Source organism: Eptatretus burgeri, chromosome 2 (assembly GCF_056783735.1).
Source record: "Eptatretus burgeri isolate ZD-2024b chromosome 2, Ebu_testis_v1, whole genome shotgun sequence".
Taxonomy (NCBI): Eukaryota; Metazoa; Chordata; class Myxini; order Myxiniformes; family Myxinidae; genus Eptatretus; species Eptatretus burgeri.
The window spans coordinates 28,838,332-28,858,219 of record NC_140962.1 but is presented as its reverse complement, the minus strand read 5'-3'; the positions used below and the strand labels follow the sequence as shown (position 1 = coordinate 28,858,219).

Sequence of the window (19,888 nt, the reverse complement as noted above, 5' to 3'; positions counted from 1 at the left end):
TCCAAAATTTAATGGCATGATCCTTGGACCATACCTAACCCCCAACCAAGTTTCGTCGAAATCCGTCAAGGAGTTTTTTCTGTAATACTGTTCACAAACAAACAAACAAACAGAAAGGGGTGAAAACAGTAACCTCCATCCATCTTCGAAGATGGCAGAGGTTAAATAGCATGCTATACAGTGCTATATCATTTTTGGCCCTCTCAATGGTGAAGAATCACTTTAAAAATTAAATAAATCTTGTATCCATATCCAGGTTCAGATCTTCACCAAAATCGAATAAATTTGTCATGGGCACACACCCAACCTGTCCACCAAGTTTCATCCGAATCCGTTGACAACTTTTTTGAAATATCGTGTTATATATTTGTTTAGCACTATCTCTCAATGGTGAAGAATCACGTAAAAATTTAAAAATTCTCATATCTGGATTCAGATCTTCACCAAAATTGAATCAATTCTTCCTTGACACACACCCAGCATGTCCACCAAGTTTCACCTGAATCCGTCCAAACGTTTTGAGACCATGCTTTATATCATTTTTGGCCCTATCTCTCAATGGTGAAGAATGACTTAAAAAATTCTCGTAGTCGGATCCGGATCCGGATCTTCACCAAAATCTAATCAGTTTATCATTGTCACACACCCAACTTGCCCACAAAATTTCATCTGGATCCGTTCACAACGTTTTTAGATATCCTGCACACAAACAAACAAAGAAGCAGTCATAGACTGGTACTTACGAAATCGTCAACTTGATCTCTGACCTTGTCTAATAAAAGCTGTCTCTAGAAAAGGTAGCGACGCAAACCAGAAGTTTCTACGATGATTCTGTACCAAACCATCAAAAATCGAATGTTTGACCTCACTGTGACCTTGACCTTTGACCGATTTTGACTAAAATCTAATCAGCACCAGCCATCGCCCTCCTGAATCACGTGGTGTAATTTGACATTGGTAGCTTCTTCCGTTCTCGAATTATCGTGCCTACAAACAAACAAAGACACACACAAACAAACACACATACAGATGACAGAAGTCATCAATATACTTACGAAATCTTTAGATTTCGTACGTAACAAACAGACAACCAAGCCGGTAGGCGACATGGGTGGTCGCTATATAATTGCATACCAGTCATAGTTTTTGACGGATCGGGCTGAAATTTTTTGACAAAGACGTTGATTTTAGTGCGCATAAAAGCGCGGAAGCCGATTTTTGATTTTCGAAAAAAATATAAATATAAATATTTCTCGGATTTTTTTCAAAAATTTCAAAGTCCCGTTGCTAGGCAACGGTGGTGTCCATAGCAACGGTGCTCAAAAGCATACAACAAGATCCTGGTATGAACCTACCAGTCAAGTTTCATCAAAATCGGTTGACTCCTCTGGCCTCCAGAGCTGTCCATTACATACATACAGACAGACGGAAAACCTGAGAATAACGGTAGTCTAGCGACCACCCAACAGACAGAGATGGGTGAAAACATAACCTCCTTCACCTTCGGTGGTGGATGTAATAAGTGAATAAAAACACTACCACATCAAAAGAACACAGTAAAACATTATATTTGTCTTCACTGTAGATGTGATTGATTTGGCTGCAAAGACTATGTGCCAGTACATCCCTCTCTTTCCCTACCTTACCCCATCATGCCGACAGTTTCCAGACACTGAACTTTTCTATTTAGAAAGTAAAAAAGTTCCGAACAGCCTTGGTGATGGATCCAGATTGTATCAGTGCTTGTGTTCTCAAATCCTGCAGTGTTTTACTTTTGTATACACAGTTGAGGTTCGTGGAAGACCTTGAGCAGAAAGGAATGGAACAATATGGAAAGGGGGAAACACCAACAGCAGAGTAGAAAGAAGAGTGAGAGTAAAATCAAGAGAAGATGGAGAAAGACACTTGGGGATGAGCAAGCTGCACACAAGCTGAAACACAGCGAGAAGATGAAGGGGAAAGCAAGGACGAGACAAAAAAGGGACAAACCAACTGACAATTAACAAATGAAAATAGGCGAGGGAGAGTGGGAGAGAAAAAAAATCACAATAACCTGGAAAAACCGGAGCGCTTGGGAATGGGGTCATTTAGGATAGAAGAGATTATGAGTATGGATGGGGGTTGTCTTGAAGACCTGTGGTGGTGATTAACCTGTGGTAGTGGTGAACAGCTGTCTTGAAGCCCTGGAGGGAAGAATGAGACTGAACAGACTGGGAAGTTGGTTCCACAGGTGAGAGCAAAGAGGAATAAATGATTGGAGGTGAGTAGTGATTCTGGATTTTAGGAGTTTCACCAGAAGGGGTTTGTTGTGGACCACATGCCCCCTGCAGAAAACTCAGAGGGACAAAGCATGGATAGACCAGAGGGTGCAAAGACCCGAAAGGAGCTGGTGGAAGACAGCAGAGACCACCGATCTGTCTATGATGGGAAAGTGATAGGACCATAGACTCAGCTTCATCATGGGAGATTCCAATGATCTTGAAGGCCTTGGTGCCCATGGCATCAATCTGAGCAAGATGTGAGACAGGGGCACCAGCCCAAAGGGGACAGCAGTCCTCCATCAAGCTGCGGATGAAAGCGTTTTCAGTGGACAGTTCATGTGTGCCAATGAAGGGCTTTGCACAATGGAGGACGCTCAGTCAGGGACTGGCATTGGAGGCCAACTTTGAAATGTGGTTTGTCCAAGAGAGATCATGGTTGAGAGTGAGACCCAAGAGTTTGAGTGACAGGAATTATTTTAAAAGGTTGTTGAGAAAATATAAGGGAGGGTTTGTGGTGCTGTCCTTTTGGAGAGAGAGTGAGTATGTGATTTCTTATGGTCAAAAGACATATTCCAAATTTTCGACCAGTTTGTGATTTTGTCAAGGTCCAAAGACAGGGAAGAGGCTGTAGCCTGTCTGTCTGAAGGATGATGAATGTCAGGGTAGAGGGTGGAGTCATCAGAAAATAGATAAAGGGTATTTTTCAGAGAGTCTGAGAGATCATTGATGAAGATCAGGAATAGGGCTGGGACCACAACACTGCTTTGGGGCACTCCAGCCCTGACAGGAAGAGGAGAAGAAAGGATTCCATTGAGAGTTTCACATTGTCTATGAGAGTAGAGGAATTCAGAAAGCCATGTGTGGAGTTGGCCTTTGATGCCATAGGCAGATGGTTTGGAGATCAAGGCAAAGAGTAGGGAAGTTATTGTCAGCACACTGAACAATTGAGATTGTATCGAAAGCTTGAGATAAGTCCAGAGAGACGGCGCTGTTCTCATGACTGATATTGAGGGTCTCTACCATTGTTGGGAGAGTAAGAGCTGCACATCCAAGGTAGAGTGACCAGGTCTGAACCCAAATTGATGATCTGAGATGAGGCTTTTGGAGAAAAGGAATTATTTTATTGTCAACTGTGATGATGGATTCCATGATCTTGCTGATGATTGGAAGTAAGCTCATTGGTTTGTAGTTAAGGGGATCGAATTTTGCACCTTTTAATGTAATGCTGTGATGTTGGCTGACTTCCAAGCAGATGGAAGATGACCTCGGGCAAATGACAGGGTAAAATGGGCAGAGAGAGGAAGTGCAAGAGCAGCAGAGCATGTTTTTGGACACGTGAGCTGATGTCGTCCGGTCCAGTTGCAGAGTCAGAGTTGTGGTTTGTCAGAACCTTCTCCAGCTTCTCATGTGCAAAAGACACATAGTCCAGGAGCAGTTGGGTGGGACTGAGAAAAGTGGGTGCAGAGAGAAAGAAGAGTTGGGGACACAAGATTTGGAAGCAAACACAGAACTGAGGAATTTGGCCTTCTCATAAGCGCAGTCAGCTGTGGTCACATTTGAGGAGAGGGAAGGGATGGAGGGGGAGCATACACCAGAGACAGACTTAACAAGGCATCACCAGGTTTTAGAGGAGGGAGACAAGTTTGAAAGTCCAATCTTGAGGTTGGAGAAATGTTGTTTTCTGGCTCTCCTGAGAAAGAGTGATGTAGCACAGGTGGATAAAGTTGCATGAAGCTACTCCGTAAATGGAGCTGCAGTGAACAGAGATAAGGAGCGGCAAGAACACACAGGTGGCACAGTCAGCTGATAGAAGAAAGGCAGTCAGCGAGATGGAACCACGGCTAATATCTAGTACAGCTGGGTGTGGGCCTTTGCACAAAAGCTTTACAGGCAGCCACAAAAGTAATTCCGAAAAAGTGTCAGATTCTGGTGGATCAGATGACGAGCTGGAAAGCATCACATGCTGGTCTGATGAATGGAATATGTCATTCGATCCGACCAAAACTTATACTCTCTCTCCCTTCTCTCCAGAAGGATCATCTCAAAAACACCAATGTATTTCCATAATCAACTGCTGGAAGAGGTTCGGTCTCTTGAGCTTCTGGGCTTCACAATCAATCGCAACCTCTCCTGGGCAGAGCGGGTATCCAAGCTGGTCTGCAAGATCAGATGATGTCTTTTCTAGGTAAATTTTAATTTCTCACAACCAACAAGGTCACTGTCCTTTGCTCAGTGGATTACTGCTTTCTAAAATGGACTGGTTCCCTGACTTCTCATCCCTCTCTCCTGTATGCTGTGGAATCCACAGCTCCCAACATCATTGGCATCGCCCAGAGAGGTATCAGCACAGGACTTGCTGCTCTTTCATCCCTCTGACACTCCACTTCAGATTCATTCTTCCAGCTGGTCTTTATTAAACTCTCAAAAATTTGAATGACTGCTCATCTCACTATTTTGTTCCTCCTTTCTCGCACTTGTGGAACTGCATTCCTGAAGCGGTGCAATCACACTCTTCCCTAGGACTTCAAGGTTGCAGTGCAAAATTTCCAAGTCCCCTCCCTCTCTATCCATAGTCCTTTCCACCTCCATTAACCCAGCCATATTACAGCTCTTTTACTCACAGGTTGATAAGTTTTTCCGCTTTCCTCTCTCTCTTTAGTTTCATCACCCATACCCTTGCTTGCAATGTCCACCTGGAATAGTTGGTGGACGTTAAAATCCCACAGTATCTTTTACGAAGAGTAGGCCAATCATCACCAGTAAAACGAACAAATTCGAAATTCCTGCCATCTTCAGGAGAGTGTCAGCGATGGCCAGCCAGTTCATGAAAGACTTGGGGCAAAAAAAACAAATTCCCCGGCCAAACCGGGAATAATAATAGGGGCTGTTGTAGTAGTAGTAGTTGTAGGAGTATAAGTTAACCACTGATCTACAAACATTGCCAGACATTGCCCAATCAACGGGTGATAGCAAGGATCCAGGATATCATGAGTGGTAAATACATTTTAAAAATTGTGGAATAAATAAATAAGTAAATTGTAGATGCATCTTTTAAAACATTAAAGAATAAAATTCATGAACTTTCAATAATTTGTTTGGCATTTTATATTATTCTTGCTGTGAGATGTAACAGGGAGTCTCAGATGTTCTAAATTTTAGTCAGTTGCTCAGTTCACTTGACCCCACCACTGAGCAGTGGTGTCCTGAACACGTGGGTTTAGACCGGATGCCCCGAGTGGTAGAGGGAAACGATTACACGCTTGTGAAATCCGTCCGCATCCTTTTTGTTCTCTTTTTTTACACCAACTGTGATGGCAGAAAAAGAAGGGGTCTCTCCACGCACATGATATTAAAGGATTGTTCTTTTACGAGTCCAATTAAACAGGTACAGTCGGTAATAACTGCAGGGACATTTGCAAAATGGCATCAAACTATGGCTATCTCCATGGGCACAAATCCAATTATTGGTCCTGATGCAAGACACACGGTGAGCTGAAAATCTAAGCACTGAACACGAAATCAAAACCTTCGCCTCTGGGCACAATCCGTCTTAACAGACGTAATGAGGGCGCAAGGGATAATAGAGATCAGATTATTAGATCAGTGAATAGGTCGGAGCAGATGAAAATAACTAAGGCAGGACAGAAGGAATGAAGAGAGACGATGAGTGAACAGCCCTGGGGATTCGGTGGGATCTGACCATTTCAGACTCTCTCGGCACCAAAGATCTTAAAAAAAAAAAAAAAAAATATATATATATATATATATATATATATATATATATATATATATATATATATATATATATACATATACATATATATACAGAGGGTTTCCATATCCATACTATCTCCAGTTCTAGCATTGACTTCCTACCAAGCTCCCGTTACAGTTGAGTCAGTGACTTCCATCATGGCTGTGTCTGCTTGCAGCCTCAAGTTTGCTTGAAAATTTGCCTGTTTGAAGTGCAATTCTAAGGCATCTGCAGTGGGTGGCAGCATTTTCAATGCTTTCTTTCCTTTCTGAAAGAGTTCAAGGCAGGCGATGTCACATCCTTTCAAAGGTTGCAGAGCTTTGTATATACGATATACAAACTGCTCAACACCTGCAAGAGTTCCATCCCACCCTACACCATGTCGGAGTTCCGGATAGTGCAGATATACTTAAGTCTTATTCCCATTCCTCCAAAAGCTGAAACCATATCGCATCCTGTTATGGAATAAAAACCTAGAATGTTTTTGATTAATGCTGATGACAGTTGCTAGGTTATGAGATTAACTGGGTAGAACTTGTTGTCTTTTCCTGTGCCGCTCATCATCCATTTGTCTGCTGGTCTCCAAGAAAGTACAGAAGGAGAAGTAGGACATCTGTGTCCCTGCATTGCACAATTATTCTGTCATACCCAGACCTGATGGCCTCAAGTGCAAGGAGAATGAGATGCCTATCTGCTTCTTCATTGTTTCCTTCGAGACTTCCAAGCTGTCCACGTAAATAGGACATGACCCTTCATCACGAATACCTCTTGCACTGTATTTCCATACGTCACAAGTTTCTCACTGAGGAACTGTGCCAGATGTTGCTTGTTCTTGTTCAAAGCTAGAAAATTGTTCCATATTGTTGGTAGGCATAAATCCACATGATTGATCACTTTGCGAATTGGTTTGGCTCTTCCTGCATGTTTCTCCCTGGTGCCACACTTCATTGACAGTACCAAGTACAGGTCGAACACAATGTCTGCCCGGGAAACATTTGAAGAAAAATGCCCAATTACAGATTTGGCATAGGTTTTTGCATCGTCAAAAAAGTAAGTGTCGAACTGCTGCATGCCAGTGTCACAGGTTTAAAGAAGGGTGTGTACATGTTTGTGCATGTGAAGCTAATGGCTGTCTAATACTTACAACTAAATACGCCAATGTTGGTACTATCTTCCATACAAAGATAAGGTCAGTACAAAGATAAGGCAGATTTTACATTTTACACTCAAGATTCACTTCCCATTTCACATTTATTATGGTCAGTAATCGCATTTGTTATAGTCATTAACATGCTTGGATAAATTACAAAAAAGCCTTTGACAGTTCCCCACATTCATGGATTATAAAATGCATGCAGGTTTACAAAAATGACCACAAAATAGTCACACTGATTGAGAAAGCAATGTCGCTCTGGAACACAAAGCTGATACGACCTTACTTGGAAGGAAAAATTGAAATCCCAGGAGTAAAGATATGACGTGGTATCTAACAAGGTGATAGCCTTTCCTCCCTCCTGTTTTGTCTGGCTCTGGACCCATTGAGTAACCTCATCAATGAGCAAAGACATGGATACAATCTGACATGCAACGGAAAAAATGACTAAAGAAACAAAAAAGGTAACACACCTACTGCACATGGATGATCTCAAACACCACACTGAATGATAACAAATTGAGATATCAACTGGAACTAGTAAAGCAGTACTCTGAGGACATCTGAATAGAGTTTGGTCTTAACAAATATGCCAAATGCATATTTGTATAAGGTAAAAGAAAAAGAACTACAACAGCACTCGGGAGAGCGCATACCTCCACCACGCAATGCCTGATCCATGAGAACATATCAAGTCCAATACATTTTTGAAATATCATGCTATATAATCGTTTTTGTTCCGATCTCTCAATGGTGAAGAATTACTTTAAAAATTAAATAATCTCGTATCCACATCCGGATTTGGATCTTCACCAAAATTAAATCAATTCAGCCCTGTCATACACCAAACCTGCCCACCAAGTTTCGTCCAAATCCGTTCACAACTTTTTGAGATATTGTGCTATATATTAGTTTAGCCCAATCTCTCAATGATGAAAGAATCACTTTAAAAAATTTATTGTACCTGGATCTGGATCCAGATCTTAATCAAAATTCAATTAATACTTCCTTGTCAAACACCCAACGTGTACACGAAGTTCCATCCGAATCCGTCCACAACTTTTTGAGATATCGTGCTATATATCGGTTTCACACCATCAGGTCAGGTCATGCATGGAAGCATGCGCCAGAGCAGCGCGTCGCTGCATCCACTTTCCAATGGTACTCCAGGGGCCTCCATCTGGCCATCCCCCAGGCAGATGCCAGGCCCATCTCCAACCCCTTGAGATACTGATCAACCTGCTGCAACCACGAGACACGTGGTCGGCCCATTAGCCTCCTCCACTCACGAGGCTCCCTTGCTGAGAGAATCTGGTGAGCAGGATCAGCGTCAGGAAAACGAGCCACATGTCCATACAGCCGCAGCTGACGCTCACAGACTATGCTGGTAACAAATCTCATTTGAGTCTCTCTCAGCAACCGCTCGTTGGACACAAAATCCGACTAGCGATCGCCAAGGATTCTCCGAAGAGACCTGGTTCCAAAGGAATTAAGTCACCGTCTCAGATCCCTGGTCAGAGTCCAAGTCTCACATCCATATAGCAAGACTGGAAGCACCAAAGAAATGAAGACTCAAACTTTCGTCCTCCCGCACAGGTACCGGCAGCACCACACCCCATGATCCAGTGAATCCATGATTCCCCAGGTCCTACCCAGACGTCTATTGACCTCTGACTCACAGCCAGCAGAGACATGAATATCACTGCCAAAGTAAGTGAATCTCTCCATGACCTCAACATCCTCACCACAAATAGGTACAGACAAGATCGCAGCATCCAAGATGTCAATGAAAGCCTGGATCTTAGTTTTGACCCAGGAAACCTATAATCTCAGTGGCTCTGACTCCACATTCACCACCTCGAGGGTCCCCAAAAGGATATCTAGAGTCTCCGCAAAGATGACTGCATCATCTGCGAAATCAAGGTCAGAGATCTTGACTTTCCCAAATGATGCAACGCAGCTTGATCTCTCCAACATCCTCCCGAGAATCCAGTCCATACAAGTGCTGAAAAGTGTGGGGGCCAGTACACACTCCAACAAATTCCAGTAACAACTGGAAATAAGTCAGAGATGGTACCACCATAACTCACAGCACTCCGAGTACCAGAGTATAGTTCAGACATCAGATCGATCAGTTTTGGTGGCACCCCACGAATACCAAGAATCCTCCAGAGGGCATCCTGATTCACAGAATCAAACGCTTTACAGAGATCAACATAGGCTGCAAGCACACCCTGCCGAAACTCCCATCTGCGTTCGGTGAGGACCTGAAGAGCAAGGATACGGTCAATCGTTGATCTCTTTGGTGTGAAGCCTGACTGCTCTGGATGCTGGTGCTCAAGCAGATTGAGGCGAACCCTCTCAAGAATTATCTGACCAAAGACCGTGCCCAGCACTGAAAGCAGTGTCACCCCTCAGTAGTTGTTGCAGTCTTGGCGATCACCCTTCCCTTTCCAGAGAGGGACAAAAAGGCCCCTCTTCCAGTCAGTTGGGATGATGCCTGTGTTCCAGGCAGAGCAGAGAACTGCATGCAATGACATGTGCACAGCATTTCCACCAAGCTTGAGAAGTTCAGCATGGATGCCACAGATCCCAGGAGCTTCACCCCATTTCAACCGGTTCACCACAGCCTGTGTGTTCATAAATGAAGGTGGACCAGAGTTACTTGGAGGGTCAGCAATAGGGATCGTAACACCCCTGACATCTAACTCAACAGTTGTTGGATCAGCCTGGTACAGCCGCTCAAAGTAACCGGCCCAGCGGGCCTTCACTTTGGACTCCTTTGTCAAGAGCCCACCACCCTTCGCTCTAACTGCAGTACACTGAGGGACGGGCTTGGAGGAATGCAATGCTTGAATTCCCCTGTAAGCAGGACGAGAATCACTTGACCACAGGTGATGCACTACCCCCTCACAGATTCCTCGCACATGGGCCTCCTTGTCCACTCCAGGCAACCACCCGAAGGAACCGCCTCAGGTTAATCCAAGAAGACTGCCGTCTGGTGGACGATGACACCTCAACACCACCCTGACACACTCTCCCGCAATCTGACCTGGAAATGTTACCCCCTGGTTTCCCTCCTATCATCAGAGATTGGGGATCCCGAAGGCTTTGCCCCAATCCTGCCATCCGGTGAGCTGCCCTGCAAAAGAAAATGGTGGGATTGAGCCAATCGGGCAAATGCAGGTTTTATGGGTTAGAAATCGAAAGTATCAGTCGCCTCCTTTCAGGGTGTAAAAAAAACTCATGTCAGAACAGCTGTACACAGAAAGACAAGATGGCGTCTGTAGAGTAATCCACTGGCACATCTGTAAACATTTCACCATTCCGGTCCTAGAACAATCATGATAACACAAACGATATCCGATCCTTGAAAATGAACAAGTCATGCTCACGTGTGGCAAGATGATCCCGTCAAGTATGGACATTGCAAACAAAGCATTGCATCTGGAAATAGTGCTTAACCACAAAAAGAATGACTTTGGACTATGTTCCCAATGACTTTGGACTAAATGCTGCAGAAATCAGGAAAATGACAAAATATCAGGATCTGAAAAATGAGATCAAGAAACTTGGAAATTGAAGAAAGCTGAACTTGTACCAGTGATAGTTGAATCTACAGGAATGATAAACAAAACCCTAACTGAGTACTTAAATATCATTCCCTGTCATATCACTCCAAATGAGCTAAAAGTGGAGGCTGTCAGAGATTTATTGAAGATTTTGAAAAGAGCCCTTTGAACAAGGCTATGAGAACAAAGTTTCATAATTTGGTTCATGAGTCATGATCCTTTACCAAAAAGGAGATGGAGATTTTTTTTATTTCTGGGAGAACTTCCTCCCACCTAAAACCCTCAAATGGAGATAACAACCATCGGGAGAGAAGCAAGCTTTGAGACTCAGCTTCGTGTTTCAAATAATAATCTACCAGTCAAAAGGTGGCTGTGCTTTATTCAATGGTGAATGTATTGTACAATTATTGTAATTTTATTATGAGAAATGTAATTGCCGATGTTTTAAGGATGAAAATTTGAATGTAATCGTTTAAGAAGAAAAAAACACTTTTACAATGGTATACTGTACTAATAGAGAAGACTTGTACTCTATAATAGTTAGTACAAATAAGGAGGGACAGCAAAGGTGAACAAGTGAATGAATGTTGGATGGGTAAAAGTCGACCATGTGTAAATGAAGATACTGAATAAGAGTGGGGGAAGTATGTGATGAAGAGGAATGGATTTCCATTTACCCCATACATGAAGTTCTGTGCTGAGGGATACCTCTCCATATGCATTGGTCGCTGTGCATACATATAAACCAGCGGCTGCTTTATCAACTGGCCCCAGATTCAGAACTGCAGAGTCAGACTGAATGGGATGTGAATATAGAGGGAGAAAGAGAGAGGGAGACAGATCAAATGATATGCAAAGCTCTATAAATCTGGGAATACATTGTTCAAGTTTTTTTTCCCATATTGTTGCATGAAACATGTGTCGTGGCAAGTGAAACAATATTGGCTGGTGTATGCCATCCCATAACTTGTCATGTAACAAATGTACAGAATGTGGAAAAAGCATCGTGTAAAGAACTCGTCATCTTCGACTCCACCAAGACATGTATTTGTCTTTGACTACTGTGTAAATGCCATAAACAGCACCGGCCAATATGTAAATATGTGGGGTGTGGGGGTGGAGGGGAAAACTGTTGGGGTTGAACTCAGTTAAAGGTATAGATGGTGGAGCTAAGCTGCATTGGAATTCCTGTCTTTCACCTACGTAAGTGGTTAGTCCACCAACCCTACTCCCGTACCTATGGCACCACCTTTCTCCGTGCCTTCAACCAAAAATAGCTCCACCCATCCCATTATGTTGGTCTCCGTATGTCCAATTCCGAATCTTGAAAAGTCAAGTCTGCAGAAGTCGTCTGCCCACGGCAATAAAATCCCCTTCATATCCTTTTAAAGTGTCAAACCCCTTTGTGTCAGTACCCAACCCCACATCTCCTACAAACCTGCATCCTTCCAACCCCACCCCTTCAATTTGTCCTCTTCAGCATCCTTCCACTTCATGTCCCTTCTTTCTAGATCCCTCCTCGCCCCATCCCTCAAAGCTTCCACATCACCCCATCCCTACAGAGCTTTGCCATCACCTCATATTCTTAAAGCTTCCCCTCACCCTGAAACCCCTCATCCCACCCCTCAAAGCTTCTTCCTCGTCCCATGTCCTCAAAGCTAACCCATTGTACTGCCACCTCTCAGCTTCCCCTCGTCCCACCCCTCTCAGCTTCCCCCTCATCCTGCCCCTCTCAGCGCCCCCCCTTGTCCTGCATCTTCCAACCCCCCCCCACCCCATTCTATACCTTCCCCATCTTCCATCTCATCCCATAACCGTCCCACACCCTCCCAGGCTACCCCGTCCCGTATCATCCCAGAATACCCCCGTCCTGCACTCTGTCTCTAAATGTACATATAGACTGCAAACATCCAAGGCCTCAGTCCAAACCTAATATATCTCTCAATCAAGACCACTGCTGATAAACCAGACATCATCTGTTTAATAGAATCCTTCCTCCCACAGGACATCCCCGACTCCTTTGTGTCTCTTCCTGACTATTGCCTCCTCCGATTTGATAGGCCTGAAGCCCTCCCTGGTGGCAGGGTTGCTCTTTACATCAATAACTCAATTTCTCACTGTCTGTGTACTTTTTTTTTTGTATACCTTGTCGAGGCTCGTATGAGAGCAAACACACAACGCACATCAAGGGGGGCATGAGACAGGAGGGGAGGGAGTGGGAAGGACAAAATAGTGGGGAACAGAGACATTTGGAGATCTGTGGAAGGGAGTGGGATGGGACGGGGAACATGGAGAATAGAAGATGGACATTACAGGGACTTTCAGGAAGGAAAGCAGGGAATTTGAAGGAGGTGGGTTTGGGGTGGATTAACGGGGATAGAAAAGATCGAGGATTTGGATGGGGGATGATAAGAGGTGGTGGTGAACAGCTGTTTTGAAGGCCTGGAGGGAAGAATGGGAATGAATAGAGTGAGGGAGTTTATTCGAAAGGAGGGAAAAAAGAGGAATGAAAGAGTGAAGGTGAGCAGTGATTCGTGATTTTGGTAGTTTTACCAGAAGGGGGTTGTTGGCGGACCTTGAGCACCCTATGGAAATGTGGTGGGGCCAAATCACAGACAGAGCAGGGGGGCGAGGCTGGAGAGGAGACGGAAGAAGACAGAAAGACAACCGACCAACCTTCGGTGATTGAGTGAGAGGCCCAAAGACTCAGCCTCATTGCGAGAGATGCCAATGATCCTAAATGCCTTGGTTTCTACAGCGTGAAGCCGAGAAAGGTGGGAGGCAGGAGCACCAGCCCAGAGGGGAGAGCAGTACTCCATCAGGCTGTGGACAAAAGCTTTGTAAGTGGTCAGGAGCTCAGGTGGGCCGAGGAAGGACCTTGCACGACGGAGGATTCGCAGTCGGCGACTAGCTTTGGAGGCGAGGTTTGAAATGTGGCTTTCCCAGGAAAGGTCATGGCAGATAGTGAGACCCAGAAGCTTGAAAGAAAGGACTTCTTCCAGAGGGTTGTTGAGAAAGTGGATGGGGGGGGGGTTCTAAATGGTCCTTTCGGAGAGACATCGTGAGAGTGTGAGATTTGTCCGGATTGAAAGACATGTTCCACGTGTTGGACCAGTTTGTGATTTTATCCAGATCTGCAGTGAGCGAAGAAGCTGCTGCTTGCCGGTCTGAAGGATGATCGATGGTATGGCAGAGGGTGGAGTCATCAGCAAAGAGATATATAGGATTTTCCAGAGAGTCAGAGAGATCATTGATGAAAACCAGAAAAAAGAACAGGGCCCAAAACGCTACCTTGAGGAACTCCAGCCTGGACAGGAGGAGGGTGAATATACTGATTCTGGCTCACTTTTCCCCATGTAAGTGAATGGGGGATTTTCAGCGATTCATATTTTTTTCCCTTAAAAGTAAACCCCCTTTTTATCCCAAGGTATATTTATTTGTCTCCCCTTTTAACCTTGGGACACTTTTCAAATAACCAATGCAATAAGATAAAGATTTGTTCAAGTAGTAAAGTAGTAATGTGATTTGTTAAAGGTGATTCTAAAGAAATATCTGAAACATGTAAGCCTAGGGACACTCTTTTTCAAATAACCAATGCATATTGTTTAGCTCACTCATTGAACCTATAAAGATTTGTTCATTCTCAAATTCCATCAATTGTTTAATTTTCTTTGCACAATAATCCCCATCTAAAATATTTGAAAATAAAACATTTGAATCTTTATATTTTTAAGATACCCATTTTTCTGCCATACAAATGTATAGGGAGAGCTCTCTGACTCGAGACCGATTAGAACAAAAAGAGGAGAATGATTTTCTCTCCCCCTCTGACTCTTACTCCACTCAAAGGTGAACCAACGAATGGGGGAAGGTTTTTAAAGTGTTTTCAGTTCGTGCCGTGAAGATGAGAAAGTATTCTGTGAGAGACAAGGCCTCGTGGTTATATTTTAAATCAGAACACTAACAGGCTAATAAACGTAAGTTTTATCAAAAATCATTCAAAGCATTTTCATTTTGTGTTAAAAATGGGTAAGACTGCTTGAGAATGAATCGCCCACGCATTTTCCAAGCTAAGCTATCTTGCCCGAAATGTCATTTCCCTGTGTGGACACACGCCCTGAAAAAATTCCAACATTATGCAATTTTACCTCCTCAAGTTGTTTTATAAACGAGCCGTCAGTCGTAAACTTTGTCTGAAAGCTTTATAATTTTTCTCATCTTGTCCTATTGAGAAACGATTGAAACATGATCTATCTTTCGTCTGAAGAAGAAGAGAATCCATTACAATATCGGTAAGTTTGTTCGTGTTCTTCCTCTGAGAATCACAGTGAAACAACTGATTATTAATTAAATCACTGTATGACTAATATATATATTGTTTTTTTTTCAACAGATTGTCTCCAATAACAACATCGTTGATCGCCGATGTTGAAAATGAATTATCCGAATTACACAATGTCTGGGCAGAGATGTCTGATTTTGTACAAGAGATTCGGATTTTCAGGGGAGAAATGAGAGAAATCATTACCGACTGGAAGACATTGTTGTTATCTCCTATAATCTTGAAAGATCCGACTTCAAGGTGAGAAACACACACGTGCACGTGCATGTGTGAGTGTATATATATCTGCTTGTCTCTGTGTTCATTTCTATATCTGTCTCTGTTTGTCAATATGTCTCCTGAGTTTTAACACATTATTTTTTTGTATTTTTCAGTTTAAACACCTGTCTGGATGAACCAAGTGCACAAGTTAATCGTCTGCAGGAATCTGACCTGGCACTCAAGACATCTGAAGCAGACTGCTTGGATATATCATCTGTTTTTACAACTGAATATTTAATATTTTTAATGTTGATTAATTATAAATGCTTTCCTTACAATTATCTAATTTTTAACTACAAAAAGCGAATCAAGGACATTTGGGGGGGGGGGGTGCGCCCCCCCAACGACCCATCACCACCTCATCCCACCCCCTCCCCTCTCCGTGTGTGTGTGTGGGGAAGGGTGGGGAGTGGGATGAGGGAGGTGGTGGGTCAAAGGTGGGGGTGCACAGAGGGCTTGTGTGGGTGGGGTTTATGTGGGAGGGGCTTTGTGGGTGGGGACTTCTGTGGGTGGGGTTTATATGGGAGGGGCTTGTGTAGGTGGGGCTTGTGTGGGTGAGGCTTGTGTGGGTGGGGCTTTTGTGGGAGGGGTTTATATGGCAGGGGTTTATGTGGGTGGGGACTTCTGTGGGCAGGGTTTATGTGGATGAGGTTTATGTGGATGAGGTTTGATGTGGATGGGTCAATAGATGGGTGGATTGGTGGATGGGTGAATGTGCGGGTGGAGCTTGTATGGATGGGTGGACATTTTTTTAAATTAAATAAACATGTTGTGTGTGGGGAACTAATTAACTAATTGACTAATCACTAATTATGTGAATATGATGAATGTGGGTGGAGCTTGTGTGGAGTGAGGTTTGTGTGTGGAGCTTGTGTGGGGTGGGGTTTGTGTGGAGCTTGGGTGGGGTGGGGTTTGTGTGGGGTGGGGTTTGTGTGGGTAGGGTTTATGTGGGTGGGGTCTGTGTGGGTGGGGTTTATGTGGGTGGAGCTTGCATGGGTGGAATCCAAAAAAATTCAATTTATCTTTGTCTTTTGTAATTCCTGTGAATAAAATGAACCTAAAATATCTTCCCCTTCTAAATCTATTACATTAAATCGAAATCTGCTAAATCTATTACATCAACAATTTAAAAAAGTTCGTTCATCCATCGTTTAGTATAACCCTTTTCAAAATGAGATTTCCATCTATATATTCTTACGATATCACCAACTTTGAACTTAGGTTTTCTGACATCAATCTCTTTTTCATATTTTAATTTTGTAAATGTTTCTGATGGTTTCATATTCGTTGACGTGTGAATCGTGTCATTATACTTATCCACAATATCCTGAATAAAAGATGACCATTGTTGTAAACCGAGTTCTGTGAATTTTTTATATAGTCTCTCTTTCAAGGTACGATTAAAACGTTCAACAACAACGGCCTTCCCTTCATTAAAGGTACTGTATAATGTAATACTGTTATTTTTCAGAAAATTCATAAATGTCTTGTTATAAAACTCTCCACCCTCATCAGTCCACAATTTTTAAGGTTTTCTCTTACTTTTATTAAATATCTGTTGAAAGGCTAACATAAGAGTATTACCTGTTTTGTTTTTTAAAGGGACAACCCATGCGTATCTACTCCTCAAATCAATAACGGTTAAAGCATACTTGCACCCCTTATCATTATTGAGTTCAATCAAATCAGCGGACCAGATATAATTTACTTCCTTGGAATAAACCTTCCTTCTCTGAAACTTTATGAATATTGGTTTATGTAATTAATCAGCTAATTGCGCTTCAATCTTAATGACATCATTAGAGCCTATAAGTTTTTTGAATTTCCAAGTCCAAGTTTCAATTTAGCACTGATCATCTTCTTCACGATGAACCGATCAACTTTTTCTCTCAAGGTTGGATTTTGTATCAGAGACAAATTATACAACATTTCTCTGTCGGCTTCATGCTTTTTTTCCAAAGTTGTGGTATTCCCATAATCAATATCGTGTCTCATAAACACGTCATCAACTCTATTGATGGGCTCACTCCATGATTTGGGATTGTCTGCCTCATCTAATCTTTTATCCAAGTTTGTGCCTGGACCACAGAAAGAATACCCTGGTATATGTAATTCCCCTGGTATTGCAGGAGTTGTAAATTTACTTCCTGATAAAAACTTTTGTATATCTCCTCCGAGTTTGTGTTTGGAGATAAATTGATTTTTTTTGAACCACACACCGAACATATACCTTTTTGTATAACCCTGTTATTTTTACTTTTAATATATAAAATATTTTTAGTATTAGTTTTCATTTTACATTTGAGACAATAACTCATTTATTTATGAGAAAAATTCCTGCAGAGTGCGAAAACCTTTTTAGTTTCCAACATGCACATTTGAATCTTAATTTTTAAAACATAAAGAATCCTGAGAAATGCCTTCACTCTCTCCTCCATTTATTTAAGAAAAAAATGAAAAACTTGAATTAAAATCAATATCTTGCCGGTGACAATAGTCTTCTCGAAAATATTGCTAATAGACTTGTCAATTCTTTGTTTTCCTCCTCGGTGGGTTGAGTTATTTTCTGTAATACCCCCAATCTTTTTTTCATCTCACTGGTTTTCATATTTTCATATTTATTCATTCTCGCTCTTTCCTCCCTCTCCTCCCTCTCCTCCTTCTCTCTCTTCTCTCTCCTTCTCTCTCTTCTTCTCTATCTTCTCTCTCTCCTCCTTCTCTCTTCTCTCTCCTCCTTCTCTTTCTTCTCTTTCTCCTCCTTCTCTCTCTTCTCCCTCTCCTCATTCTCTTTCTTCTCCCTCTCCTCCTTCTCTTTCTTCTCCCTTTCCTCCTTCTCTCTCTTCTCCTTTTCCTCCTCTTCTCTCTCTTCAACTCCTTCCTCGTCCCTTACTATCCTTGAATCGCTTACACCCCATAAAATATCATACATATATTCATCAGGATCTCTTGTTATTCCTGTATCCAAAATAAATTTTTTTACAACAGGAAACCAATAAAATTTATTTTGAATTTCTAAAAGAGCCTTACGTTTTCTTAACTTTATATTTTTTTCATTATTTAACATTCTAATTAAATCCAAAGTTGTTGGTTTATCAACATCAGCATAATGCCAATCTTTGATTGAAAATACCTCATTCTTATGTTGTCGAACATATTTATTAAAATACCGAATACCCTTTTCTTGAAAGTATGCTTGGACACAGAAATGATAATTTTCTTGAAGCCTTCTTGCCGTCATTTATGTATTAGAAATATATGTTAGAATACTATTATGACACGAAACACCTCCCCATCTTCCCATAGTTAAATCATTTTGTATTTCTCTACTTATTTTCTATAATCCTGTTTTTTCTGTTTTCATGATATAAACTAGGGCAAAAAAGATATCATTTATTAGAAAGATAAAATCCATTACCTCTTTTAGTTCATTTTACACCTGCTTGTGCGATAGAAGAAAGCATATCTCCAACTAACAATCTCGCTTTATCAGGCAGACCTTCAAGTTTTTCAGCAAAATCTACAATTACACCACTTCCACGAATTTGTTTCTCCAACTCTTTGTTATATCTTTCCAATTATTTTTGAGCCTGGAGTTGAGTCTTCCTTTCGTTGGCAGTTTTCACCACTGTTGAAATACCACCCGTCAATGCTCCAACTGCACTTAAACCAGCAAATAAAGGAATAAGAAATGGGAGAAATCCTCCACTCGTCTCTCTTATTGAATATTTTTTTCAACATTGGTTTTGTCATTTTAATTTTAAGTGAGCCAGTATCGTTCAATATTTTAACCTGTTCTCTTGTGAGCAAAACATCAATTCTTACTGCTCCTTTTCTCTGAATTGTTTTAACGTTATTCGTACAAGGCTTTTGATTTTGAACACAAGATGATAGTTTATGAAGATTGATTTCATTAACATATACCGGTACTTTGCCACTCATTTATTTAACAAAAAATTATGTGAGACTAATCATAACACCATTATCTGTATTAATCTGTAATTCTGTTTCTTCCAAAAGCAAACAATATGTATCAACTTCTTCACTCTCTCCTCTTTCAATGTATAGGGAAGTATCCACTCGATTAGACTTTATAGTTTCCTTTTGAGCACTCAGGTCAAACGCATAGATTGTACATAAACTTTTAAATGCTGTCATATCCAAAATAGGTTCTTTATTTCCATTACTTTCACACAGATTTTGGTAAGACTTGTATGCTTCAGCAAATCATTTTTTTCCCAATTAATTTCCAATCTATCTCGTGGATAAAATGTTCCATCTAGAGAAACACGAAGTTGTTTCACCTTAGCATTATCACTCAATGCATTATTTTTATCAGTCGCAGTATGCCATCTGGTTTTTTTAAAATGATTCACAAATATCGTGGCTTTCCCTCCAGAACACCCAAATTCCACGTGTAAGTGGTTTGGTTTAGTTTAACGTGTTGACATCTTCTTTTGAGGTATGATACACTGAGTGGTTTCTTTGAGTTAAGTCTTCTATTCAACATCTCTTCTGTTTTAAGATTAGGAGTATATTCACTAATAT

General features: G+C 41.8%; 1 protein-coding gene and 1 long non-coding RNA gene across 6 annotated transcripts in view; one reads left to right on the top strand and one right to left on the bottom strand.

Moving 5' to 3' along the window:
* The window catches only part of LOC147031690 (protein turtle homolog A-like), a 185,256-nt gene that overhangs the window by 60,546 nt on the left and 104,822 nt on the right, over positions 1–19,888 (bottom strand). For 4 of the 5 annotated variants that reach the window (XM_085852008.1, XM_085852002.1, XM_085852016.1 and 1 more), the window contains one exon: positions 11,418–11,535. The exons of the other annotated variant lie outside the window; for it this stretch is intronic. In XM_085852008.1, the coding sequence (XP_085708134.1) occupies positions 11,418–11,535 (118 nt within the window). The remainder of the gene's footprint in view (positions 1–11,417; positions 11,536–19,888) is intronic. 5 annotated transcript variants of the gene reach the window in all.
* On the top strand, positions 14,851–15,650 carry LOC147031691 (uncharacterized). The gene is made up of 3 exons (XR_015050897.1): positions 14,851–15,032; positions 15,134–15,322; positions 15,457–15,650. It is a non-coding gene; the product is annotated as an uncharacterized LOC147031691 (long non-coding RNA).